The sequence below is a fragment of the Petaurus breviceps genome, unplaced genomic scaffold, assembly GCF_028583685.1.
Source record: "Petaurus breviceps papuanus isolate PSGF00001 unplaced genomic scaffold, PetGlider_PUasm1.0 38, whole genome shotgun sequence".
Lineage (NCBI taxonomy): Eukaryota > Metazoa > Chordata > Mammalia > Diprotodontia > Petauridae > Petaurus > Petaurus breviceps.
This window is the reverse complement of record NW_027186304.1, coordinates 61,868,145-61,890,119: the sequence shown is the minus strand read 5'-3', so window position 1 is coordinate 61,890,119 and position 21,975 is coordinate 61,868,145. Positions and strand designations below refer to the sequence as shown.

Sequence of the window (21,975 nt, the reverse complement as noted above, 5' to 3'; positions counted from 1 at the left end):
ATTTACCATTTTTGCAAAAGTTATTTTCCTTTAAGCAGCAGCAATAGCAGCAAAAAACACCACCACCAATCCTTGTTTTTTTTTTTTTTTAAGCAATTGGGGTTAAGTAACTTGCTCAAGGTTACATGGCCAGTTATTTCTGGGTGTGGTGCTAAGTATCTGAGCCCAGATCCGATCCCCAGGTCATCCTGACACTGGGGCCGGTGCTCTTATTCGCTGTGCTACCTGGCCACCCCATCCAATCCTTGTTTTTAAAAGCATGAACTGATAGTCATTAGGTAACTAGTGGCAGATGCATTAACTTTTAATTTTTCAGAAAATGAACAATCTTTGACTACGCCCACTGATGTAATCTGTGAACTAAAATATAGCTAATGATTTGAATCAGTAGTCTATTGGTTTAAAATATTTCTTTTTTTTTTTATTTGCTGTTACTGAAAAAAGGAAGGTTGTGGCCTATTTTCTTTTTGTTCTAATAATATGTTTCTTGCCAGTGGCCTGGTTTCAGAAATTGGCTTCTAATATTGTTTTTTTTTTGATATCAGTATTTCTCCTGAAACTTAAAACACTTATGTAAAGACTGGGAAAGCTAGTCATATTCTACTGTTCATTACTTCTTTTTTTTTTTTTTAAGCAATCGGGGTTAAGTAACTTGCTCAAGGTTACACGGCCAGTTATTTCTGGGTGTGGTGCCGAGTATCTGAGCCCGGATTTGATCCAGGTCATCCCGACACTGGAGCCGGTGCTCTTACCTGCTGAGCCACCTGGCCGCCCCTCTGTTCATTACTTGTATTTATGCCTTTTCTGTTTTGCATCACTAGTACTTTCTTATTAAGTTATTTATGAAAAACAGCTTGTTTAAAATTTTGAAGGAACTTGATTTTATTTGAAAAAGTTGAATTATTTGAGGCACACATTATTTGATGTATTGTTGGTGTATATAAAGATTTGTTAAAATTCCTTTTTGGGCCATTTTTAGACATTTCTGAGTTTGGAACCAATAGAATAAATGGCTATTTTCATGAGCTATTTGTTTCCATGGAGGAGAAAACTTTTTTTTTTTTAATGGTCTTAAATTTAAATAAGAAGTTAGGAAAAACTGAGGGTTAGTGTTTTAAAATCCTGGAATAGATTTTTGAGGGAGAACATACAGATTAGATTCTCTTTTCCTTAGAATTTTTCAGTATCAGTTCTGTAGCCGTGTTTACTGGGTTATTTTGACAGATAGCGTCTAAGTAGTCACCTATCAGTCACAACTTATTTATTTATTTATTTATTTTGCTTTTTGGAGGGGCGATGGCAGGGCAGTTAGGGTTAAGTTACTTGCCCAAGGTTACACAGCTAGTAAGTGTTAAGTATCTGAGGCTGGATTTGAACTCAGGTCCTCCTGACTCCAAGGCCAGTATTCTTTTCACTGCACCACCTAGCCACCTCCACAACTGATTTTTAGTCCCTAGTTGTTTGGTCCACGTTATTATCCAGCATACTGGGAAGCTATGTGGTACAGTGAATAGAGTGCTAGGCCAGGAGTCAGAAAGACCTAAGCTCCAGTGTGGTCTCAGACACTTCCTAGCTGTGTGACCCTGGGCAAGTCACTTAACCTTGTTTACCTCAATTTCCTTATATGTAAAATGAACTGGAGAAGGAAATGGCCAACCACTCCAGTATTTTTGCCCAAAAAAACCCCAAATGGGGTCATGAAAATTTGGACATCACTGAAATGCTGGAACAACAACAAATCCAGCATACTACCCTGCTTTTATGACCTTATAGTGTAGACTTACTGAATTTAAGCTGTTGTTAAACTTATGATACAGGGAAAGTTGAAAGGTAATTCTGAAACATTTCAGCAGATTTTCAATAATGCAAATTATATCATACATGGTGTTTTTGGTTCTCATTGCCTAGTACAGTGACTCTGGAATAAGATTAAGAGGACCTGGGTTCAAGTTATACCTTTAATAACTCTATATCTGTGTCCTTGGTTCTTACCTTCTGTGGGCCTCAGTTGTCTTATTTGAAAAATGAGACCTTTATACTTACATGATATCTGAGGTTCCTTATAGCTATAGATTGGTTGATCCAATGATCTTAATTTATTTTATTTTATTATTTTTTCAATAATTTTAATTGAATATTTTTATTAACATCTTTGATTAGCATGGTAGAACTCCATTTGTGTTTAATATAGATTGTTTACATAGGGTCCTGTATTTACAGCCTGAAGAGATATTAGTCCAACCTCCTCATTTTCTGTATAAGGAAATTGAGGACTTGAGAGGTTTAAGTAACTTGCCCATGACTAGACATATAGTAAATGTGGGATGTGAATCCAGGTCCTCCTAACTCCAGACTCTGCTCTCTATCCATTCTGTCAAGATCAACTCGCCAGTGTTAACCTGGACGAACGTTTGTAGTGGAGCGCCACAGGGTTTTGTTGTGGGGGCTCCTTTTTTTTTTTTTTGGTATTAAAGTTTTATTGATGTGTTTTATTTTACATTACACACATTTATAGATTATTCCTGCTTTGTGAGAGATCTCTTATAACAAACTATGTCAAGTAAAAGTAATAATAATATAGTGACCTTATCTGAAAGTGCTTCCAACATTTTTTCACAACAGACTTTCAAGCTTAATTGCATGATTAACATTTTCTCCATCAATTTCTTAAGATCAGACAATCAACAAAACAGTGAATCAAGCCCATGTTTATTGCACAACCCTAACTGGAGGCCTTCTTTAGTTTCTTTTTTTTTTTTAATTCTGTTTTATTTTGTTTTCAGTTCTGAATTCCCTACCTTCCTTCTCCCACTTCTCCACCCATGGAGAAGGCAAGAAAAACAAAACTCATTACAAATATATGTAGTCAAGTAAAACAAATTCTGGTATTACCAATCTTTGTTCTTCCTCCTAACCATCCCTCCCCCCACCAAAAATAAAGTAAATATGCTTCAGTCTGCTCTCTTGAGTCTGTCAGCTTGCTATCTGGAGGTGAATAGCTTGTTTCATCATGAGTCTTTTGGATTCATGTTTGATCATTATGTTGATCAGAGTTTTTAAGTCTTTCAGAGTTGTTTATCTTTTTAACATTATGCCTATTGTATAAATTGTACTCCTGGTTCTGCTCACTCCACTTTGCATCACTTTGTACAAGTCTTCTCAGATTAAAAAAAAAAACAACATTCCTTCATCATTTCTTGCAGTGTGATTGGATTCTGTCACCTTCACATACCATAACTTAATCAGCTATTACCCATTTGACAGATGTGCCTAGATTTTCTCTTTCTTTGCCACTATGATAAGAACTGCTACAAATATTTTTTCCATAATGGGTTTTTTCCCCCTCTTTTTTTTGTTCTCCTTGGATATAGATCTAGTAATGGTTTCATTGAGTCCTATTCTTTTTAATATTTTTATGAAAGACTCGGGGTACATAATGATTGCTGTGCTTATCAAGTTTGTGGATGGCTTTACCAGGATTCAAAAAGATTGAGACAGTTTGGTGGAACCTGATGTATAAAATCTGTAGCTCTGTGAGATAGACTAAGACTGTGTGCAAAGTTAATAATGTCCTTTAGACATCTTAAACTCAGCATATCTAAAAGTGAACTCACTAGTTATCTTTGTTCCCAAAATTTTTTCCTGACTTCTTTATTACTATAGAACATACCACCATCCTCTGAGTCACCCAGGCTTTCAGTCTAAGTATCTTCATGAACTCCTCCCTCTTTCACTCCCCTAGGTAATTTCTTACTGAGGCCTGTTGATTGTACTTGTACAACATCTCTTGAATCCATCTCATTCTTTCTTCTGACACAGCCACCCCACTCTTGCACAGGTCTTCATCACCTCATATGTGAACCAGTGTAGTAGTCTAATGTTTGGTCTCCTTTTCTCAAAATTTTCCCTACTTCAGCACATTATCTACCCATCTATCAAACTTATCTTCCTAAAGTGCAGATCTGACCCTGTCACCTCCCTCTTCATTAGGCTCAGGTGGCTCCCTCTTGTCTCCAGGCTCATTATGTTCACTGGTTGTCCCTGAGGCCTGGAACTTTCTCCCTCCTCCTCATGTCTCCTTCCTGGCTTCCCTGCCTAGCTTCAAGACTCAGCCTAAGTCCCACCTTTTGCCTTTCCCAATAATCATTAATGCCAGTCCTTTCCTTCTGTGATTATCTCCAGTTTATTCTGTCTGTATTGTGTTTGTACTTAGTTGTTTGGCATATCATTTCCTTCATTAGACTGTAAGCTCCTTGAGTGCAGAGATTTATTTTGTTTGCCTTTTCTATCCAGTACTTAGCATAATAACTGGCACCTTGGTAGACACTTAATACACGCTTGTTAACTCGATTTTGCTCGATTGACTCTTAGTTTTATTTTGTTCACTAAATGGAAGAAATTAAACCCTTCTCCTTGCAGGTGAAGGGTGGGCTTGACCTAGAAGGGACTTGAATCACTGTCTAACAGGCAGTCCTTGTGTTGTTGGCAATAACATGGTCCATAATGGATCAAGTTCTGGATTTGGAATTAGGACCTGGACTTGGAGTCACCCTGTGCCACCTCTTCCAGACTAACCTTTGGCAAATCACCTTCTACAGCCTTATTTTCCTCCTCTATAAAATTAGCTTGTACTGGATGACCCTGTCCTGTTCTAATTCTGGTTATCCTTGTAAAAATCATTTAGCATCTCTCAGCCCTGTTTTCCTTATCTATATAACAGGGAGATTATTCCCATTACCTGCTTGACAAGACTTTCAAGGGTCAGGGTAAGTGTATCATAAAGCTATTATGTAATCATTAAGAGAGTCATGGAAAAGTAAGCTTTTTTTTGTTGTTGTTGCATAAAATGAGTTTTCAAGAAACCAATAACGCAAGTATAGGATGAGACAGATGTGACTAGAAAGTAGGTTATGTAAGAAAGACAATCAATAAATTGCAAACTTAATAGAGGTCATTAGTGTGACTGTTAGTAGTCCTGCTGAATTCTTCTTTGATTACTATCTCTTCTGTTTTGAGGACCTAGAACTGGGCGTGTTATTTGGAGAATAGAAAGCTTAGAGAGGAACATGATAACTAACTTAAGATATTTGAAGGGAGGAGTATAATGTGAAAGATTAATTTTATTCTGCCTGAGCCCAGAAGACATCTTTAGGACCAGTGAATAAGGAGAAGTTATAAGGAGACTGATTTCAGCTCATTAAAATTTCCTAAAATTAAGAGCTGTCTAGAAATTAAATGAACCATGTAATGAAATTGCTGATTCCTCATGTTTGGAGGTATTTAAGTAGAACCTGTGGGATCACTTGCCAGGGAATCTTGTAGAGTAGATGTGTACTCTGATATGAATTAGACTAGTTGGCCACTGAGGCTTCTTCAGTGGTCTTTTTCAGTCATTTTTGTTTCCTTCTAGAGGTAGAATTCATTAGAATGTCATCACTGTCCCTTTTTAATAGTTATCTGGTATCTTCACATTCAAGAATGTTTGTATTTTACTTTTTGAAATTTAGAGAAATTAGTATTATTAAAATAATTGTGTGATTTCACTTTGATGGGGTGCTTAGACCCCAGCCCTAGGACCATTTCTCTCCCCAGCCCACAGACCCTATCTCTGGCAGTAACTCATGAGTGGACCCCAGTGAGGCAAACTGTCTCCCCCTGTTATAAGAACAAGCTGATGGGGCAGCTCGGTGGCACAGTGAATAGAGAGCAATGGCCCTGGAGTCAGGAGGATATGAGTTCAAATCCAGCCTCAGACATTTAACACTTACTAGCAGTGTGACCTTGGGCAAGTCACTTAACCCAATTGCCCTGCCTTCCCCCCTCCAAAAAAAAAAAAAGACAAAACTAAAACAAGCCAACTTCTGTATAATTTCACTTGTATGAACAAGACTATCTTGTACCAGCAGAACTATCTTGTACTGATTCCCAGTTACCATATACAATCTGATGGGGTGCTTGGGATCTATGTTTGTAAAATCAATTTGTAATACCAATTTGTAAAATCAGCCTGTAAAACCAAAAACCGGTTTGCAAAATCATACCCCCCACCCCCCCACCCCACCCCGCCCCCCAGCTTCAGAGCACTAACTCTGCCTAGCAACAACTCATGAATTGTTTATCTCAGCTTGGAACAATAACAAGCTATTCTTATGAATCCTTCACAAAAGTATCTATAAACATTCCAGCTTAGGCAACTATTATATATACCCTTGTATATTATATATACCCTTGTATAGTGTCCCAATGCCCCCATGAATCCTTCGGTACCCTGTCTCTAGGTTGACTCCTTGGCTGCCTCCATGAATCCTTCAGGACCCTATCTCTGGGTTAACTCCTTAAGAGCCTTGGTTCCCAGACATCAATACTGTCAAACATGACACTGATGGGTGGCAGACTGGGCACTTCTCAGACAGCCCTTGACCGCTAGCTGACTTATTGATGTTTCAAGCCTAAAACCACACCTCCAGGTAGCCCCCCCTTGGGCTTTTTCCCAGTGAATTATGGGCAACACGCCTGTGCCTGCGAAGTTACATTAAAAATGCTGGTCCCTTTAAACACTGACCCCACCTTAACTCCTCCCTAATCCCACCCTTAATCACCTAGTTAGCATAATTGGCATGGGTTCTGGATAATCCTATAAAAACCTTACTTCTATCCCTTTAAGGCTGCAGGTCCCCTAAAGGACTCTTGCCTGCTGTACAGCCTAACAATAAGCTTGCAGGTCCCCTAAGGACCCTTGCCCGCTGTAAAGCATATAATAAACTTTTACGACTTGGACTCCAAGTTGGCCTGGGCTGAATTCTTTCCAGACTGAATGGAAGGTTTTCTGGTCTTTAAGATAAAGATCAGAGTTCCTGCTGAACCATATTGCCAACCCTCATCAAATCCAGAGGTCAAGTTGTAGATGTCAACTCCCCAGGCTATCTTGTTATGGCATGTAGCAGACCAAAAACACATCCCTTAAGGAAACCCCCCCTCTTCCCTCCAGGGTTTCCAGTACTGAATGATGACAGAAACTGTATGTTCCTTCCAGCCCCCCCTTTCCCCCAGTTAGTACAGTTGGCACACAGTTTCCTATATAAATTTTAGCATTACCCCCCATTAGATTGCAAGTTCCCTAAGGAGTTCCTTGACCTATATTAGTGTTACAGTAAATTTTTTGCCCCTTGACTGGAAGACTGCTTGAATCCGTGAATTGAATTCTTTCCAGATGACTTCACCCTGTACCTTCACAGTTTTGGGGTCCCTCTACCCCTAAACTTCATCAACTTATTTTAAAGAAAAGACAAAAAACCCTTGAATATTGTCGGCTTTTTTTTCCCCAAGACTATACTTACCATTTGGGGAACTGGATCTCTCTCTTTTTCCCTTCCCATCTCTCACCATGTTGTACTTGGCCCCCTCCTCCTCCTGACCATAGCCCTGATTGTAGGACTCTGCCTCATTAATCATTTTCTACAGTTTGTTAAGTCCTTGTTAACTCTGTTAAACGCTAATTGTTAGGGATCCCCGCTACTGGCCCTTGGGAATAGAACTGGCTGACCTGTATGATGTGGCCCTGACTGTGTCAAGGGTTTGACATACACATAAGAAATGGGGAATAATGTACATGGCCTCATTCTGGTTTCCCTGTTCTCATTCCCTCCCCAACCAGCTCTCCTTCATGGAAGTAAGCAAACTCCCAGGTTTAGCCCTGCCTAGGGAAACTCCCAGGGAAACTCCTGGCCCTCAAAAAGAAACTCCCAGCTCTCAAAAATCAAAATGTATACTTACCAATCACTGCTTTTAGCATCTGCAAGTTCCTGCTTACACAGGCTTGCCTTTATAAACTGATACTTTGCAGGGGCTGGGCTGCTGTTTGATTTGGGGTAAGGCCCCGAGCAGCCACCTGTTGCCAATAAAGAGTCCATTTCTAAATTGTTACTTGGGTCTTGCTTGTGTTTCTGGTAAAACAACCATGGGGGAGGCTTCCCCCATTTGGGTCAATGAAAATTTTAGAATCATAGTTTTAGGTTTATTACTTACACGTATCATATTTTAGGTCAAATATATTGCTCTTTCTTGGACTTTTTTTTTTTCAGTTTTCCTCAGATGTTCAATTTTGTGTTGGTGGTAATAGTATTTGTTTTTTTGTAGTCCACAAATACATCTTGACTTCATATGTAATTTTTTGTTTTGCAAATACCTATTAAAGCAAATAAAGGATTGATGTTCTTTTTTATACCTTAGGAAAATTTTATGGATAGAAAATGTTTCATATGAAGAAATCTTTTCACTCAGTTATAAGACTGACTTATTGATAATTTTTAGCACCTTGATCCTAGTAAAATATTAGTATGTTCTTTGAAAATATTACTTAACAAGCATGCAAATCTATTACTTTTTGTTTATAAGCTGAGTCTTTTTGGGGGATGTTATTTAAACACTTCTGTTTAGGATTAATGTGATTTGGGATTTGAAAAAACTCTTGAGTATAAAGAATCAAACTTCCCCCCCCAGAAATTGGTATATTATTTAATAGCAGTGGCAAAATTGTGAGTTATCATTTGTAGTTTATATACATGCAGTGCCACTTACCCTTCTCAAATTGCTTTTTATATTGACAGAAGATAAGAGTATATTCCTTTGCCATTTGTTCCTTTGGAAGGCCCATTGTTTTATTTTGCAAAAGCCCTTCTTCATATTGGAATCTCAGAGGGTTTAAATTGAGGAAGGAATAAGAGATCAAAGGAAAATTCTGTAGTTCTTATGTTTGCTTTTTAGTGAATGAGAAAAAAGATATAAGGTTTTGTCTAATCACTGCTGAAGTTTATTTTATCATTGGTTAAGAAGATAGTCCGTTGTAGATAACAGTATAATCTGGCATTCATCCCTGATTTAGGGAAAGCAGATTTCAAAGCTTTCGACTTTAGTACTTTAGAGAGCCATTGTATGGTTTGTTCTTCATTCTGGAGAAGGACCATGACCTTGGGGAGATGACAAGACTTATATCTGAATTGAATTTGAGTGAGGTCAGGAGCTCCACTTTGAACTCCAGAACCTTCTGGGTCCAGCGGCCAGATATAGATCAGGATGACTGGATAAGGCCCAGGTTGAAGTGGGAGACTTTGACCTTTTTAAACTATGGTCATTCTGAGTTCTCACTGTGAGTGGGGCAATGCCCATTCAATGAGTAGGCCTGTTTAAGAAGTGAGTCAGGGAATGACCATTTTGATAATTTAAAAAAAAATCAGACTGGGTGAGGAAGTCCCTCAGGGTTTCTGGCCAAAAGAGAAACAATTACTATTTATATTCACACTGAGCCAGCTGGGTCCAAAAAGTAACCATGAAGTGGTGGTTGGGCTAGGACCTATTGTTGTCCAAACAGTGAGAGCCAGAGTAAATTTGGTTTAAGGCATGGTCTTTAAGAAAGAAATCTAGCCAGTAAATGCCAAAAAAACTAGGTAGGTTTCAGCCATCAAAATATACCTTCCTTTGGGCAGAGTACCCTCAGGTAAGGGCATGATAACCACATGGAGGATATCTTCTCTCCTCTCTGAGACCCATAAGGATTTGCTTGAAGCACATAAAGGTTAAGCATAGATGACACAGAATTGAGGAGAGCTCAGAAACACACTGGATACTAGAGACAGGATTGACAAGATTTTGACAGGTTGCAAAATTAGTCTGAATCTGATTAGAGAAAATTTAATAGGGATACATATGAAGTTTTACACTTAATTACAAAAAAAACTCACTTCATAAAGCCTAAGACTGTGGAAGCAAGACTAGACACAGCAGTTTTGTCTAGAAAAGGTCTGGGGGTTTTAGCAGACTGTAAGCTCAGTATGAGTCAACAGTATGCTATGGCAGCTGAAAAAGCAAATGTGTGGGGTACCGGGACCCTAAATCCCCTACCCAGAAAAATTAAGTCAGATGTATCTTGAGGATGGAACAGGAAGTTTATTCAATTCTCGAAAGAAGAGGGTGTCCCTTCTACCAGTATGAACCATCAGAATGAGGTGTATTACAAAAGACAACAAGAATTTATACCCGAATACAGTCAAGCCCCGTTCTGGTCCAACCCTCCCTCCCCCCCACACCCCCTACCCCTTCTCCCATTGACTGGGAGGCAGGCTCTCAGTCTTGTTGTGAAATCTAACCCAATGGCAGATAACAAAGAAGCCTGACATTATCTCCTATTGACTGGGAGACAGGACAGGGAGCCAAGGTATTCATATCCTTATTTGGTAGATGCCAAAGCAAGGGAGGGAAAAAGGGTCACAAGCAAGGGTGGAGGTCAAGAACCTCTGAAGGGGCCTAATGCTGATAAGGGTGTGGCATACAAGAGTGGAGTTCGAAAGATCCTTGAAGGGGACCTAATGCTGATGTGGCAGTAGTAGAGAAGGGGGGTTTTGCTCCCACAAAACTTATGGGCTGAGAAGTTTTTTTATCTTTCTCATTCACAAATGACATCTTGGACCTCAAAGATTGAGAAGGCATGGTTCCTTTGTATTATGCATTGATCTGGAGTATTGTCTTCTGGTCTGTGAATCATGTTTTAGGAGCATCATTGATGTTATCAAGACTGTCCAGAGGAGAGTGACCAGGATAATAAAGGGTCTTGAGTCCTTCCCTTGTGAGGATTGTTTAAAGGAACTAGGCAAGTTTAACTGATGGGGGGTTGGCAATAGGTTATACAGGAACTCAGATCCTTCTCAAAGACCAGAATGCCTGTGATTCAGTCTGGAAAAGAATTCTGTAGGCCCAAGCAGACTTGGAGTCAGAATTGTAAAAGTTTATTGTTACGCTTTACAGAGGGCAAGGGTCCTTAGGGGACCTGCAAGTTTATTGTTAAGCTGTACAACAGGCAAGAGTTCTTAGAGAACCTGCAAACTTAAAGAAGACATAGGCATAGTTTTTAAGGATTCTAGGCAATAAATCAGATGTCAATTATGCTAACTAGGTGAGTAAGGGTGGTATTAGGGAGGAGTTAAGGAGTGGTCAGTGCTTAAAGGGACATGCACTTTTAATGTTAACTGTGCAGGCATATTGCCCATAATTCACTGGGAAATAGCCTAAGGGGGAACTACCTGGAGGTGTGGTTTTAGGCCTGAAATGTCACTAAATCAGCTAGCAGTCAAGAGCTGACTGAGAAGTTCCTAGTTTGCCACCCATCAGTGTCATGTTTGACAAGATGGATGTTGGGAACCAAGGCTAATGGAGACTCAGTATGTGTATAATTGGCTAAGGAGTTAACTTACAGATAGTGCATTGAAGGATTCATAGACATAGCTGGCCACTTTACTAAGGGGAGATAACATTTGCCTAAGCTAAAATGTTTATAGATGGTTTAGTGAAGCATCCATAGGTGTAGCTTGTTATTGTTCCAAGCAGAGATAAACAGTTCATGAGTTGTTGCTGGGTAGAGTGCAAGCAGGGGGAAGGGGCAGAATTAATGCTCTGAAGTTGGGGAGGGGGAAATGTGATTTTACAGACTGGTTTTACAAATTGATTTTACAAACTGATGTTACAAATTGAGTTTACAAATTGATTTTACAGACATAGATCCCAAGCACCCCATCATAACTGCAGAAGAGAAAGCTGTGGTGTATGTCTCGGGGACAGAAGAGAGGGACTGATTCTTGTTCAAGTATATGAAAAACCATACTTTAGAAGTAGTATTCTTTTGGCTTCAGGGAGCAGAATTAGGAGTAACAGGTAGAAATTACAAAGAGAGTAATTTGACAACAGGAAATATTTACAAACAATTAAAAATCTTTGAAAATACAATGGGCTATCTTTTTTGTAGTGGGTTCCCCAGCATTGGAAATCTTCAAGTAGAAGTTGGATGAGCATTTGTTAGGAATTTTATATTGGAAAAGTGGGGCAATAGTTTGAAGGGCAGGCCATTGGTTCATAGATTTAGAGCAAGATCAAACCCCAGAAGTCATCTGGTCCATCCTTCTAATTTTACAGATAAAGAACCGAGGCCAAGAGATGTTGATCAAATTGCCCAGGCTGTAGGATCACACAGCTAGTAACTGTGGAAGAATTTGGACCCAACTTTTCCTGACTCCAAGTCCAAAATTCTACCCATTACATTATATTGCCATATTGGAATTCCTTCCAATTCTATAATTCTGTGCGAAATTAAGTTGATGAAGAATATTTGTTGCCTAGGATTCAGTAACTTTGACCAGGGTCATGCAGCTGGTAAACAACATTCTGGTCACTGTTATATAAGAAACTTGTATATATGATAGTTGTATATAAGTTATATATAAGAAAGCTGCTATATAAGAAAGTTGTAAGTGACCAAAAATAACATTTATTTCACATTGTGGTACATAGTCCTACCAAGTAAAATGTCATAATATTTACATTTTTCTTTAGCATCTCATTATGCCAATTTGTTGGCTCTAATAAGGGGATGGCTTCTGATACTTCGTGTGTAAGTACTGGTTCCAAGTAGCATATCCTTGCAGAATGTGTTCTGGGTCTGGTCTAGCTTTATAGGTTTTTTTCATTTGTTTTCTGATGAAAACTCAATACTTCACTTAAACAATACTTGTTCCCTCCCAAGTTATTTCTTCCCCAGGGTAATGTATCTTGCCCTTCATGGTGGCCGAGACAGAGAACATACTTTACTTTTGTTTCCCATTAGTGTCCCTTTGAATGAATCAAGTGCAAAAATGTGTATTGTTTTATTGAAGGATGAGTATTTGATCTATTCTTTCCTCTCAGGTCACTTCAACATTACTCAAAAGATCACACAATTAGAGCTGAAAGGGATCTTTAGTATAGATTAGAGGAGGAAAGAGGCTATCTAGTACAAACCTCTCATTTTAAAGATGAGCAAACTGAGGTCCAGGGAGGCTGTAATTTGCCCAAAGTCATATAGATAATAAGAGTTAGAGGCACGTGAATTTAGGCCCTCTGACTCATGAGCCAGTGGCAGATCCTTTTCATTTTCATCATTGATACAAGGGAATCTAGCCAAATTTTTTGTTTGTTTGTTTTCAGTAGTATGTAAAAAAGGAATCAAATGACTAAGGCCCTTTTATTTTGCTGCTTTGTTCCATACATGAATTTCCTTTAAGTAAATGATCTTTTTTTGCTTCATTCCAGTAATAGTGTAGGTAGGACATTGTGTTCTAACATTTGGAAATATACAGCTAGTTTTGACAAGCACTTTGAATAATAAATATTTGGGTAGATTTTTGAAATTTTTAGCTTTCAAAAGATACTTGATTCTTTACTCCCTTTGAATAACCTCTCCTACTTTACTTAAAAAATGTGAGCACCTTCCGCTGTTGTCTTCTCTGCTTTAAAATCTCTCCATATTTTCACCTCCTACAGTTCTGTCTAGGGAAGAAGTATCTTACCTCCTCATACCTTGTCTGTAATCTTAACACCATGTTTCTATCCTTAATCCTTGTTCCATCAGCTTTATACTCTTATGGATCTTTAATCTCTCTCCCCTCTAATGTCTTCCCCACTGCATAGAGACATGCTTATGTTTCTTTTCTCCTAAAAAATAATTCCCTAGGTTTAAAAATCATTAATTCTAGAGTGGAAAAAAAAAAACCTGGGTTCAGATCCTGTTCCTGATGCTTTGCTGGGGCTCAGTTTCCTCTTCTGTAAAATGAAAGGGTCGAACTGAGGCTTTTTCCAAATTAGAAACTTATTCTATGGCCTCCTTGACCCATTTATTATCTTTTCACTGTGAGAATTCTTTAAAGAGTAACTTGACCTTTGTGCCACCACTTCTAAGCAACTGATTTATTCCTCAGACTCTTTCAATCTCTCTTTCCTTTTCTCTATTGAACTCTCATCTCAAAAATCAACTTCTCAATAGCTAAATTAAAATGCCTTATCTTAGTCCTCATGCTTGGTTACCTCTCTTAGATTCTCTGACTATGTGCTCTTCTCTTCTTTTTCTGATCACCCGTTTTTAAGTTCTCTTCCTTCTAAATCAGAGGTTCTTAACCTTTTGTGTGATAGGCTGCTTTGGCAGCTTGTTGAAGCTTCTGGACCCCTTCTTCTAATATTTGTTGCCTACATTAATTATTGAAGGAAATAATCAGTTTTGCTTAGAGGCTAGTGGAAATTAAAATGTCATTTTTTTTTTCCACCAAAAAAGTTCACAGACACCCATGCAATCCATTCATGGACCCAGTCCTAGTTAAGAACTCCTGTTTTTAAATGTAGGCAATTCCCAACATTCTTTTCTTGGCCTCCTCTTCCTCCTCCATTCTCTCCTCCCCTTTCTGTACATACACAAGCATACACACATATTATTCCTCTGCACTGTCAGTTACATGCTTAATAAGTATTAATTTAGCTCTTACCATTGTGCTAATTTCTGGAAATACAAAGAAAGGCAAAAACAGCCCGTGACCTCCAGGAATTCGCATTCTAGTGAGGGAGACAGCTTATACATAAATAACTAGACACCTGCATATACACGTGCACACAGATAAATGGGCTGCAGTCTGTGGGGTGAAAGACACTAACTAGCAGCAGGGAGACTGGAGGCTGGGACTAGGCAAGTAGGGGAAAGACCTCCTGCAGAAGGTGGGAGTGGAGCTGAGTCTCAGAGGAAGCCAGAGAAGCTAGTAAGTAGAGATGAGGAGACAGAGTATTGCAAATACATTAACAGCCGGTAGAAAGGCAGGGAGTTGCAAGATGAAGATGGAGTTCCCTAGGGGAGGAATGGCAAGTAGCTTAATTTAGCTGCATCATTAGAGTGTGGAAGGAAGTCTGATGTCGGAATACTGGAAACATGGGAAGGGCCAGGTTATGAGAGCTTTAAATGCCAGAGGATTTTGTATTTAACTCCGTAGCCAATGGTGTCACACTCAAGTAGAAATGAGAGCCACTAAAACCATACGGAAGAATACCTGTGGACCACATATTGACTTAGAAAGCTGCATGTTAACATTATCTATGTTCTATTGTATTTTAATTTATTTTGTTAACTTTCTCAATTACATTTCAGCCTGATTCAGGGCCACACTTGGGAGTGTTGCTGGCCCATGTCTGAACCTCTTCTGTAGGCACTAAGAAGCCACTGGAATGTCTGTCTCTCTGTCTCTCTCCTTCTCCCTCTTCACCTTTCTCCTGTCCCTACCCCCAAGCCCCCATTATCACAACTCTGATTATTGCTTCTGTGCAGATAGCTCTCAACAAAGGAGCAAACTAGAAATCAGAGTGAGGAGCAAGAATTCTGCTTCCCTCCTGACCCAATGATTCACATAAAGGCATGAGTGGGGTTGAGGTGTGTTTTCTGGGGAGAGCCAGAATTAATATTGTTAGTATCCAAGTCTGAGATTGAGGAATTCTTGTTTTTCCAGCAATTGCTAACTATCAACATTTACAAATCTTTTTTGGTAAGCAAAAGTCAGTCATACAATATTTTGGTGTGAAAGACAAATATCTATAGCAGCATGGCTTGTGCCTTTATTTGCTAGAAGTTGGGGGTTGAAGTAGAAGATGGGGTGGCGTCTCTCTTGTATTTGTAAATGCTAATTTTATTTTTATTTTTTTCAGGGAATATCTTGGTAAACAACTACAGTCGGAACAACCTCAAATAGCTACTGCAAGAAGTTGAATAATGATGTCTATTTTCAAAATTTCCAGCTCTCTATACAATGGCATAACTGGAATGTGAATCTTAATATTTAGATTCAAGAGTAAATGATTTTATTTGTAGTATTCACCTCCTGCTATGCAGATATTTCTTCTCCCCAGTTTTTTTTCTTCTTAAGCTGTCTCCTAGTGAAACTGATTATTTGTTAAATTGTATCATTTGAATAATTTAAACAGTTGCCTTTTAAAAAGCTAGTCCTTTCCCACATCTGCAAAAACATGTATTGCCTTCGTTTTCTGTATTTATTGTTGTCTTGAAATGAAAATAGCTATTAAAAGATATACATTCCAGAGTGTTCTTGTCAAAACATCTTCTCCAAGTATTTTCTTTTTCCTGAATTGAAATTGAATATTTCAAACATTCCCCTTGTGTTTTAGAATCATTGTTATCCCAAAACAGATGGTAAAAAAGTTAAAGTAGTTAGTGCAAAGAAAATGTTTGACTCTTAAATGTTTATACAGAATGATCAGTTTTAAAAGTTGGGCTTCCAAAATGGGTAGGGGTTCAATAAAAGGAGGAGGATGTTCCAAGAATAGTGAACAAATGGTATGGGCGAGCTCCATGAAGTAAAGAGGGGACAGAGAATGGTCCAGTTTGGGTGGAGCATATACTCTGTACATGAGAATAATATGAGAAGGCTAGAAAATCAGGGTGACTCCTGATTGCAGGAGGTAATAGAGTGATTTTCAGAGGCAGGAAAATGACATTATTAAAGTAGTGTTTTAGAAAAATTCACTTGGTAACCTTAGAGAATCTGGAGGCAGGGAGACATTAGAACGTTATTGTCTGAACTAAGAAAGACCACAAATTGAGTCTTGATGATTGGACTTGAAAGGATGAAAATGAGTATGATTGCCAATAGAAAAATAATTCTCATTTGAGCTACACAATAGCCCAGTGAAGTAAATTCTACAAGTTTTATCATCTTCATTTTACAGATGCAGGAACTTTGGCTTAGAGAATTTAAGTGACTTGGCCATGGACATAAAGCCAGTAAGTATGAGACTCTCTCCGTCAAGTCAAGCAGTCTTTCTACTTAGACCACACTGCCTCTTAATGAACAAATGGAGTTTGGAGTCTGGAAGAATATTTTTTCCATAGAGGTAGGGGAGAGACCCTGGGCTTGTGATTTCAATGGCACAGGGAACTCCCAGGTGAGAAAACACCTTCTACTAGTGCAGGTTGAGCACTGAGAGATTAAGTGATTTGCCCAGGGTCACACAGTCAGTGTGGGAGAGGCAGGCAGGCTTGACCCAAAATCTTCCTGGCGTTAAGACCAGTTCTCTCTCCACCTTACCAAATGTTATTTCTCTAGCTGTAAGCAAACATTTATAATTTTACTTTTTAGTTCTGAATGTAATGAACATTCCCATCCCACAATAAGATACTTCCATATACAGAATAAAACAGAAAGAGGATGATAGATGAAATGGTGGTTCTTTATTCATACTGCCTGCTTTTAAAAAAAAAGTATTTAATAAATTCAACATGTTACTTTCAATGCTGTCCTGGTTGTCTGTTTTACTTCCGTGTGTTTTAAAAAATGCTTTAGTGACCCACTTCTCTTTCATTTCTATTCTTTTTTTCGGCAACGCTTTTGTTAGCTTCCATCTTCCTTCTATATACCCTCCTACCCTCAACCCCCCACAAAGCAGAAAACCACAACAAAAGACAAACCCACAATCCTTATAACATATGTAGTGTATATGTTACCAAAGTCACACATTTTCCATGTCCAAGAATGCACGTCATATTCTGTACCTATCATACCCACTTTGGGGCACATGCTTCATCAGTCCTCTGCATATGTCATCTCATTAGAGTGCTTTAAAGTCTTTTCAAGTTGTTTTTCTTTACAGAGTTGTTACTTTGTAAATTTTCCTGCTTCCATTCATTTCACTATGGATCAGTTCATACAGGTCTTCCCAAGTTTCTATGAAACCAGCCCTTTAATTGTTTTCTAACGTACAATCATCTCTTACATTCCTATGTCATAATTTGTTGTACATCAGTTTAATGACTGATGGTTCTCTTTCCCTGCCTCTTCCCTTCCAGTTCTTTAGTATAACAAAAACTGGTATAAATATTTTTGTGTTCATGAGTCTTCTTTTTCTTACCTCTTTTGAATTGAGTCCTAGTAACGTTATTAGTGAGTTTAAAAATATGCAGAACTCAGTGATTTTCTGAGCATAGTTGCAAATTGCTTTCCAGGATGACTGGATTAGTTCACAAGTTTACCCATGGTGCATTTCTGCAGTCCCTTCCAACTGTCATTTTCTTTTTTGGGCATTTTGAAAAATGTGAGGGGTGTGGAGTAGAACCTCAGGACTGGTTTAATTTGCATTAATTCAATTAATTATTAAATAATTATTAATGATTTGGGGGCACTTTTTTCACATTGTAGCTTGAATTTCTTCCTTTGACAAATACCTGTTCATATCCTTTCACCCTTTATCTGCTGGGAGTCACTGTCATTCTTACCACTATTTCAGTTAGGGTGTTCCAAAAGTCTTAGTGTAGTTTTAAGCTATTAAATCCCTTGAATCAAAGCTTATTTAATACCAGTTTTTAATAGTTTAAAGCTTTAAAGCTTAAACTAGTGCTAAGACTTTTGGACCACCAAGTATCAGACCTTTCTTTACAGAGGAACTGGGTAGAAAGATTTTTTTCACCGTTAATGATTTCTCTAAATGTGTTAATTTTAATCATATTTTAGAAAACAACAAATTTAGATGTCACTTAAACAATTTTCAGCCTTCTGTTGAAAAGATCTTTTTCAGTGTTCTAAGATTGGGAATTGCTTTTCCTTTGAAAATAAGGTCAGCTTTGGCAAATGATTCCTCTTAGATGTATAATTTGAAGCACCTTAATGTCTGAAATTGTGAACATGTGGCACATAGCTCATTTTTAATGAGCTTTTAGAAGTTTTTGGCTTGCATTTGTACTGGCATCTACAGCAGCAATTATCCTTGCCAGATGTGCTGGCACAACTCAGAATTTCTCATCATTTCCTTCTATTTGCCCATAAACTGCAAAGTCATCTTCAAGTAGGTCTGAATAGATCCTATAGTTTACCAATACACTTTTTATTTATATATTCATTCTTTCTTGTTATTATAACATTCATTTTAATAATTTTGAATTCCAAGTTCTCTCTCCTCCTCCAGTCACTGAGAAGGCAAACAATATGATATCCATTATACATGTGAAATCATGCAAAACATTTCTATCTTATAAATACATTTAAAATTAGTTTACTTCTTTCATTGCTATCATGTCATCACCATTATTTGTTTCTTTCTGGGTAAATACCTTAATCTATAAACCCATTGCTCTGCCTTTGCACAACCTGATTCACCTTTCCCACCCCTCAATCCCATCCACTTAGAAAATATTCCCTACTTATCTCTTACCCTTGGAACACCTAGCTCCCTGGAAGGCTTTGCTTACCTCCTATAAGAGGCCTGTCCCAAGTTCCTTGGTTGTTAGTGCCACCCACTCCCTGCAATAATTTTGTATTCATTTTGTACATATTTTGCATTTACCTATCTGTGAACATGTTCTGTCCTCAAGGAGAATATAAATTTTCTGTATCCCCAGTACCTAACTGTGTGATAATGTAGGAGGGGTTTAATGGTTTTTGATTACTATTGTTAATAACTAGCAGTTATATAGATCTTTAATGTTAGCAGAGTGCTTTACAAATTTAATCTCATTTTATCCTAACAGGATCCTGGGAAATAGGTGCCATTTTGTAAATGAGGAAATTGAGGCTGACATAGGTTAGGTGACTTACATCACACAGCTAATAAGTATCTGAGGCTGGAGTTGACCTCAGGCCTTGACTCTAGCTCCATTCACTGTTGCCATTGACTTACTAAATATCCCTTAAATGCATTCTACAGCTTATTGGGGAATAGAAGTCACTATAGTTTGCTGACCCCATTTTTTTCTTCTATCTTCAAAATTAGGACATTTGAGCTTCTTGAATCTTGAAGTACCTTTCCCATTCTCAATATACTTATAAAGATCCCAGAAAAGCAGTTCAGTAATCATATCTGTTGTTATTTTACAGCACTAAGAATGTCATTCACTTGTATGTGGTACCTTGGATCAAGTTGAAGGAAATTCAAATTTTCCCTTATTTTCTCCCTGTTTATCTTGGATATCAATTTCCTTTTAACTTTTTTTGGTGTTGAGTCCTTTACAGTCTCTTCAAAAGGGAAAGACAAGCAAATTAGGGATTGAGCAGTATTGTCTTCTCTCTGACATCCATTATCATCCTATTTGCCACAAATAAATGGTCCTAGCCCTTTCTTTGATAACTTTCTTTACCTTAGTTGCTAAAATAAATAATAAGAAAATAAAACCTGTTTTGTTTTTGTTTTACTCTTTTACTCTTTGTTTTACAACTTTGGTTCATTTTGAATTTTGACCCTTGATGACATTTTGTAGGACAGTTGCACACTTTGATTTTAAGGCAGACTGAGGAAACAAAGGTTCAAGCTTCCAAGCACATTGAATTATTAAATAGTCCATGCCAATTACATAAAAATTGGGACCAGGCCTCCTCAACTCTAGCACTGGACCCCCAAAAAAGGGGGTGATAGGTTTTTGTGAATTAAAAAAATTGGTTAAATAAGACCAACTAATTAAAATAACCAGATTACAGAATTAGGGAATCTGATTTCTCATTGGAGGAAAGATTAAGGACTTTCCAAGTTGCAATTTTCTGAAATCAGAAAAAAGAGGTATCCCACTCCACCTCTCCACAAGAGTCTGTTCAAAGGAACATGGAAACAATAACTGATTTGGCCAGTAGTAGACCAGTTTTCAGATAAGATATGTGGGTTGCTTGAGATGTATGATTGTAAGAAAATGCTTTGCCTCAGTCTTCAGATCTGACTGGGTTTCTGGTCAACGTAACCTAGGTCCTTAGTTAAGGGTCTTTAAGCAGCAGATAGAAGTGGTCCAGTTTCCCAGATATGCAGGGCTAGGTTCAAACAATGCAGTAGAGTTTTCTGAAAATTCCCACAATTGAATAATTTTCTTTAAAAAGAAAAAAAGTTGGATTAGACCCAAAATTGAATAGAAAGGGAACTGAGCTACATCTAGAATTGAATCACAAGATTGAATCTATGTGGCTCACAATTCCCACAGTATCCATCCTCTGTTGCCTTCTGTCTTCTGTACATGTCCTTTAAAGAAAAAATATTGATAACTCCTTGTGCAACCAAATAGCATTTGGGGGTACAAACTTCCCCTATTCCTCAGCTGAATTTTTTTTCTCTTTTTGTTTTCAAAATTTTATTCTAGAGAGCTTGCCATTTGCCTCTGACTAAATTGCCATGCAGATTTTAGATCTTTGGATCTTATCCTTTCTCTTTTTTCTGAGTGATCTTTTGAAAGATCACGAAAGAGCTTGTGGAAACTCAGGACAGTTTCCACAAGATTGAAGAAGACTAAAATGACCTAATTAAAAAAAAAAGCATACAGACAAAACTGTAATCTCATGAGTTTGTCTTTAGTTCTGGTATATTTCTAGCACACATTATTAAAGGTATGGTTGGTGAACACAGAAAAAGAAGCAGGGAACACCAAGAGATAGCATAACCCCACCAAGATCAGGCCACAGTAGACTAACTTCATTTCCTTTTTCCAACAAGATTATAGGACTGATAGATCAGGAAATTGCTGTGGCTATAGTTCACCTACATTTTAGTATTTGACAGGCTCATGATATTCTTGTAGAAAATGTAGAGAGATCTCGGCTAGCTAGAAGTACAACTAGGTGGATTCAGAGATGGCTGAATGACTGGGCCCCCAAAAGTAAATATTGATGGTTCATTGTCATCTTGGACAAAGGTAAAGTGTAAGTACTCTCGGGAATCTGACCTTGGCAGTGTTCATTTGATATATTTTTTTTATCAATAATTTGGACTATTACAAAGCTTGCAGTTGATACAAAGTCAAACCACTTAAGGATAGATAGTATATGAAGAGATTGATAGGCTAGACTTCAGACTGAATCTAATGAGTTGGGATTTAATAGGGACAAATCTAAACAGGTCCAAAAAAATCAGTTCTACAAATACAAAGAGAAAGGTTATTCAGCAGTTTTTCTGAAAATCCACTATGGCAGTCTTCCTGCCAGTTGATTTGCCACCCACCATACCCCAGAGGATTTAACCCTTTCAGCTCCAGAGAACTCTTACTCTAGTGTCTCTGCTGTCATTGATGAATGATGACCTCACGTCAACCTCCTTGCTTCTACATATGGACCACAAACATCACTAAAATCTCAACTTTGCTTGATACACATATATTGTATATTTGTTCAT

At 38.0% G+C, this 21,975-nt stretch overlaps 1 protein-coding gene across 3 annotated transcripts in view; it reads left to right on the top strand.

Moving 5' to 3' along the window:
• ATP6V1H (ATPase H+ transporting V1 subunit H) overlaps positions 1 to 15,941 on the top strand; it is a 114,968-nt gene extending 99,027 nt beyond the window's left edge. For all 3 annotated transcript variants that reach the window (XM_069099941.1, XM_069099939.1, XM_069099940.1), the window contains one exon: positions 15,535 to 15,941. In XM_069099941.1, coding sequence (XP_068956042.1) covers positions 15,535 to 15,595 — 61 coding nt within the window. In that variant the 3' untranslated portion in view covers positions 15,596 to 15,941. The remainder of the gene's footprint in view (positions 1 to 15,534) is intronic.
• Positions 15,942 to 21,975: the final 6,034 nt, after the last annotated feature.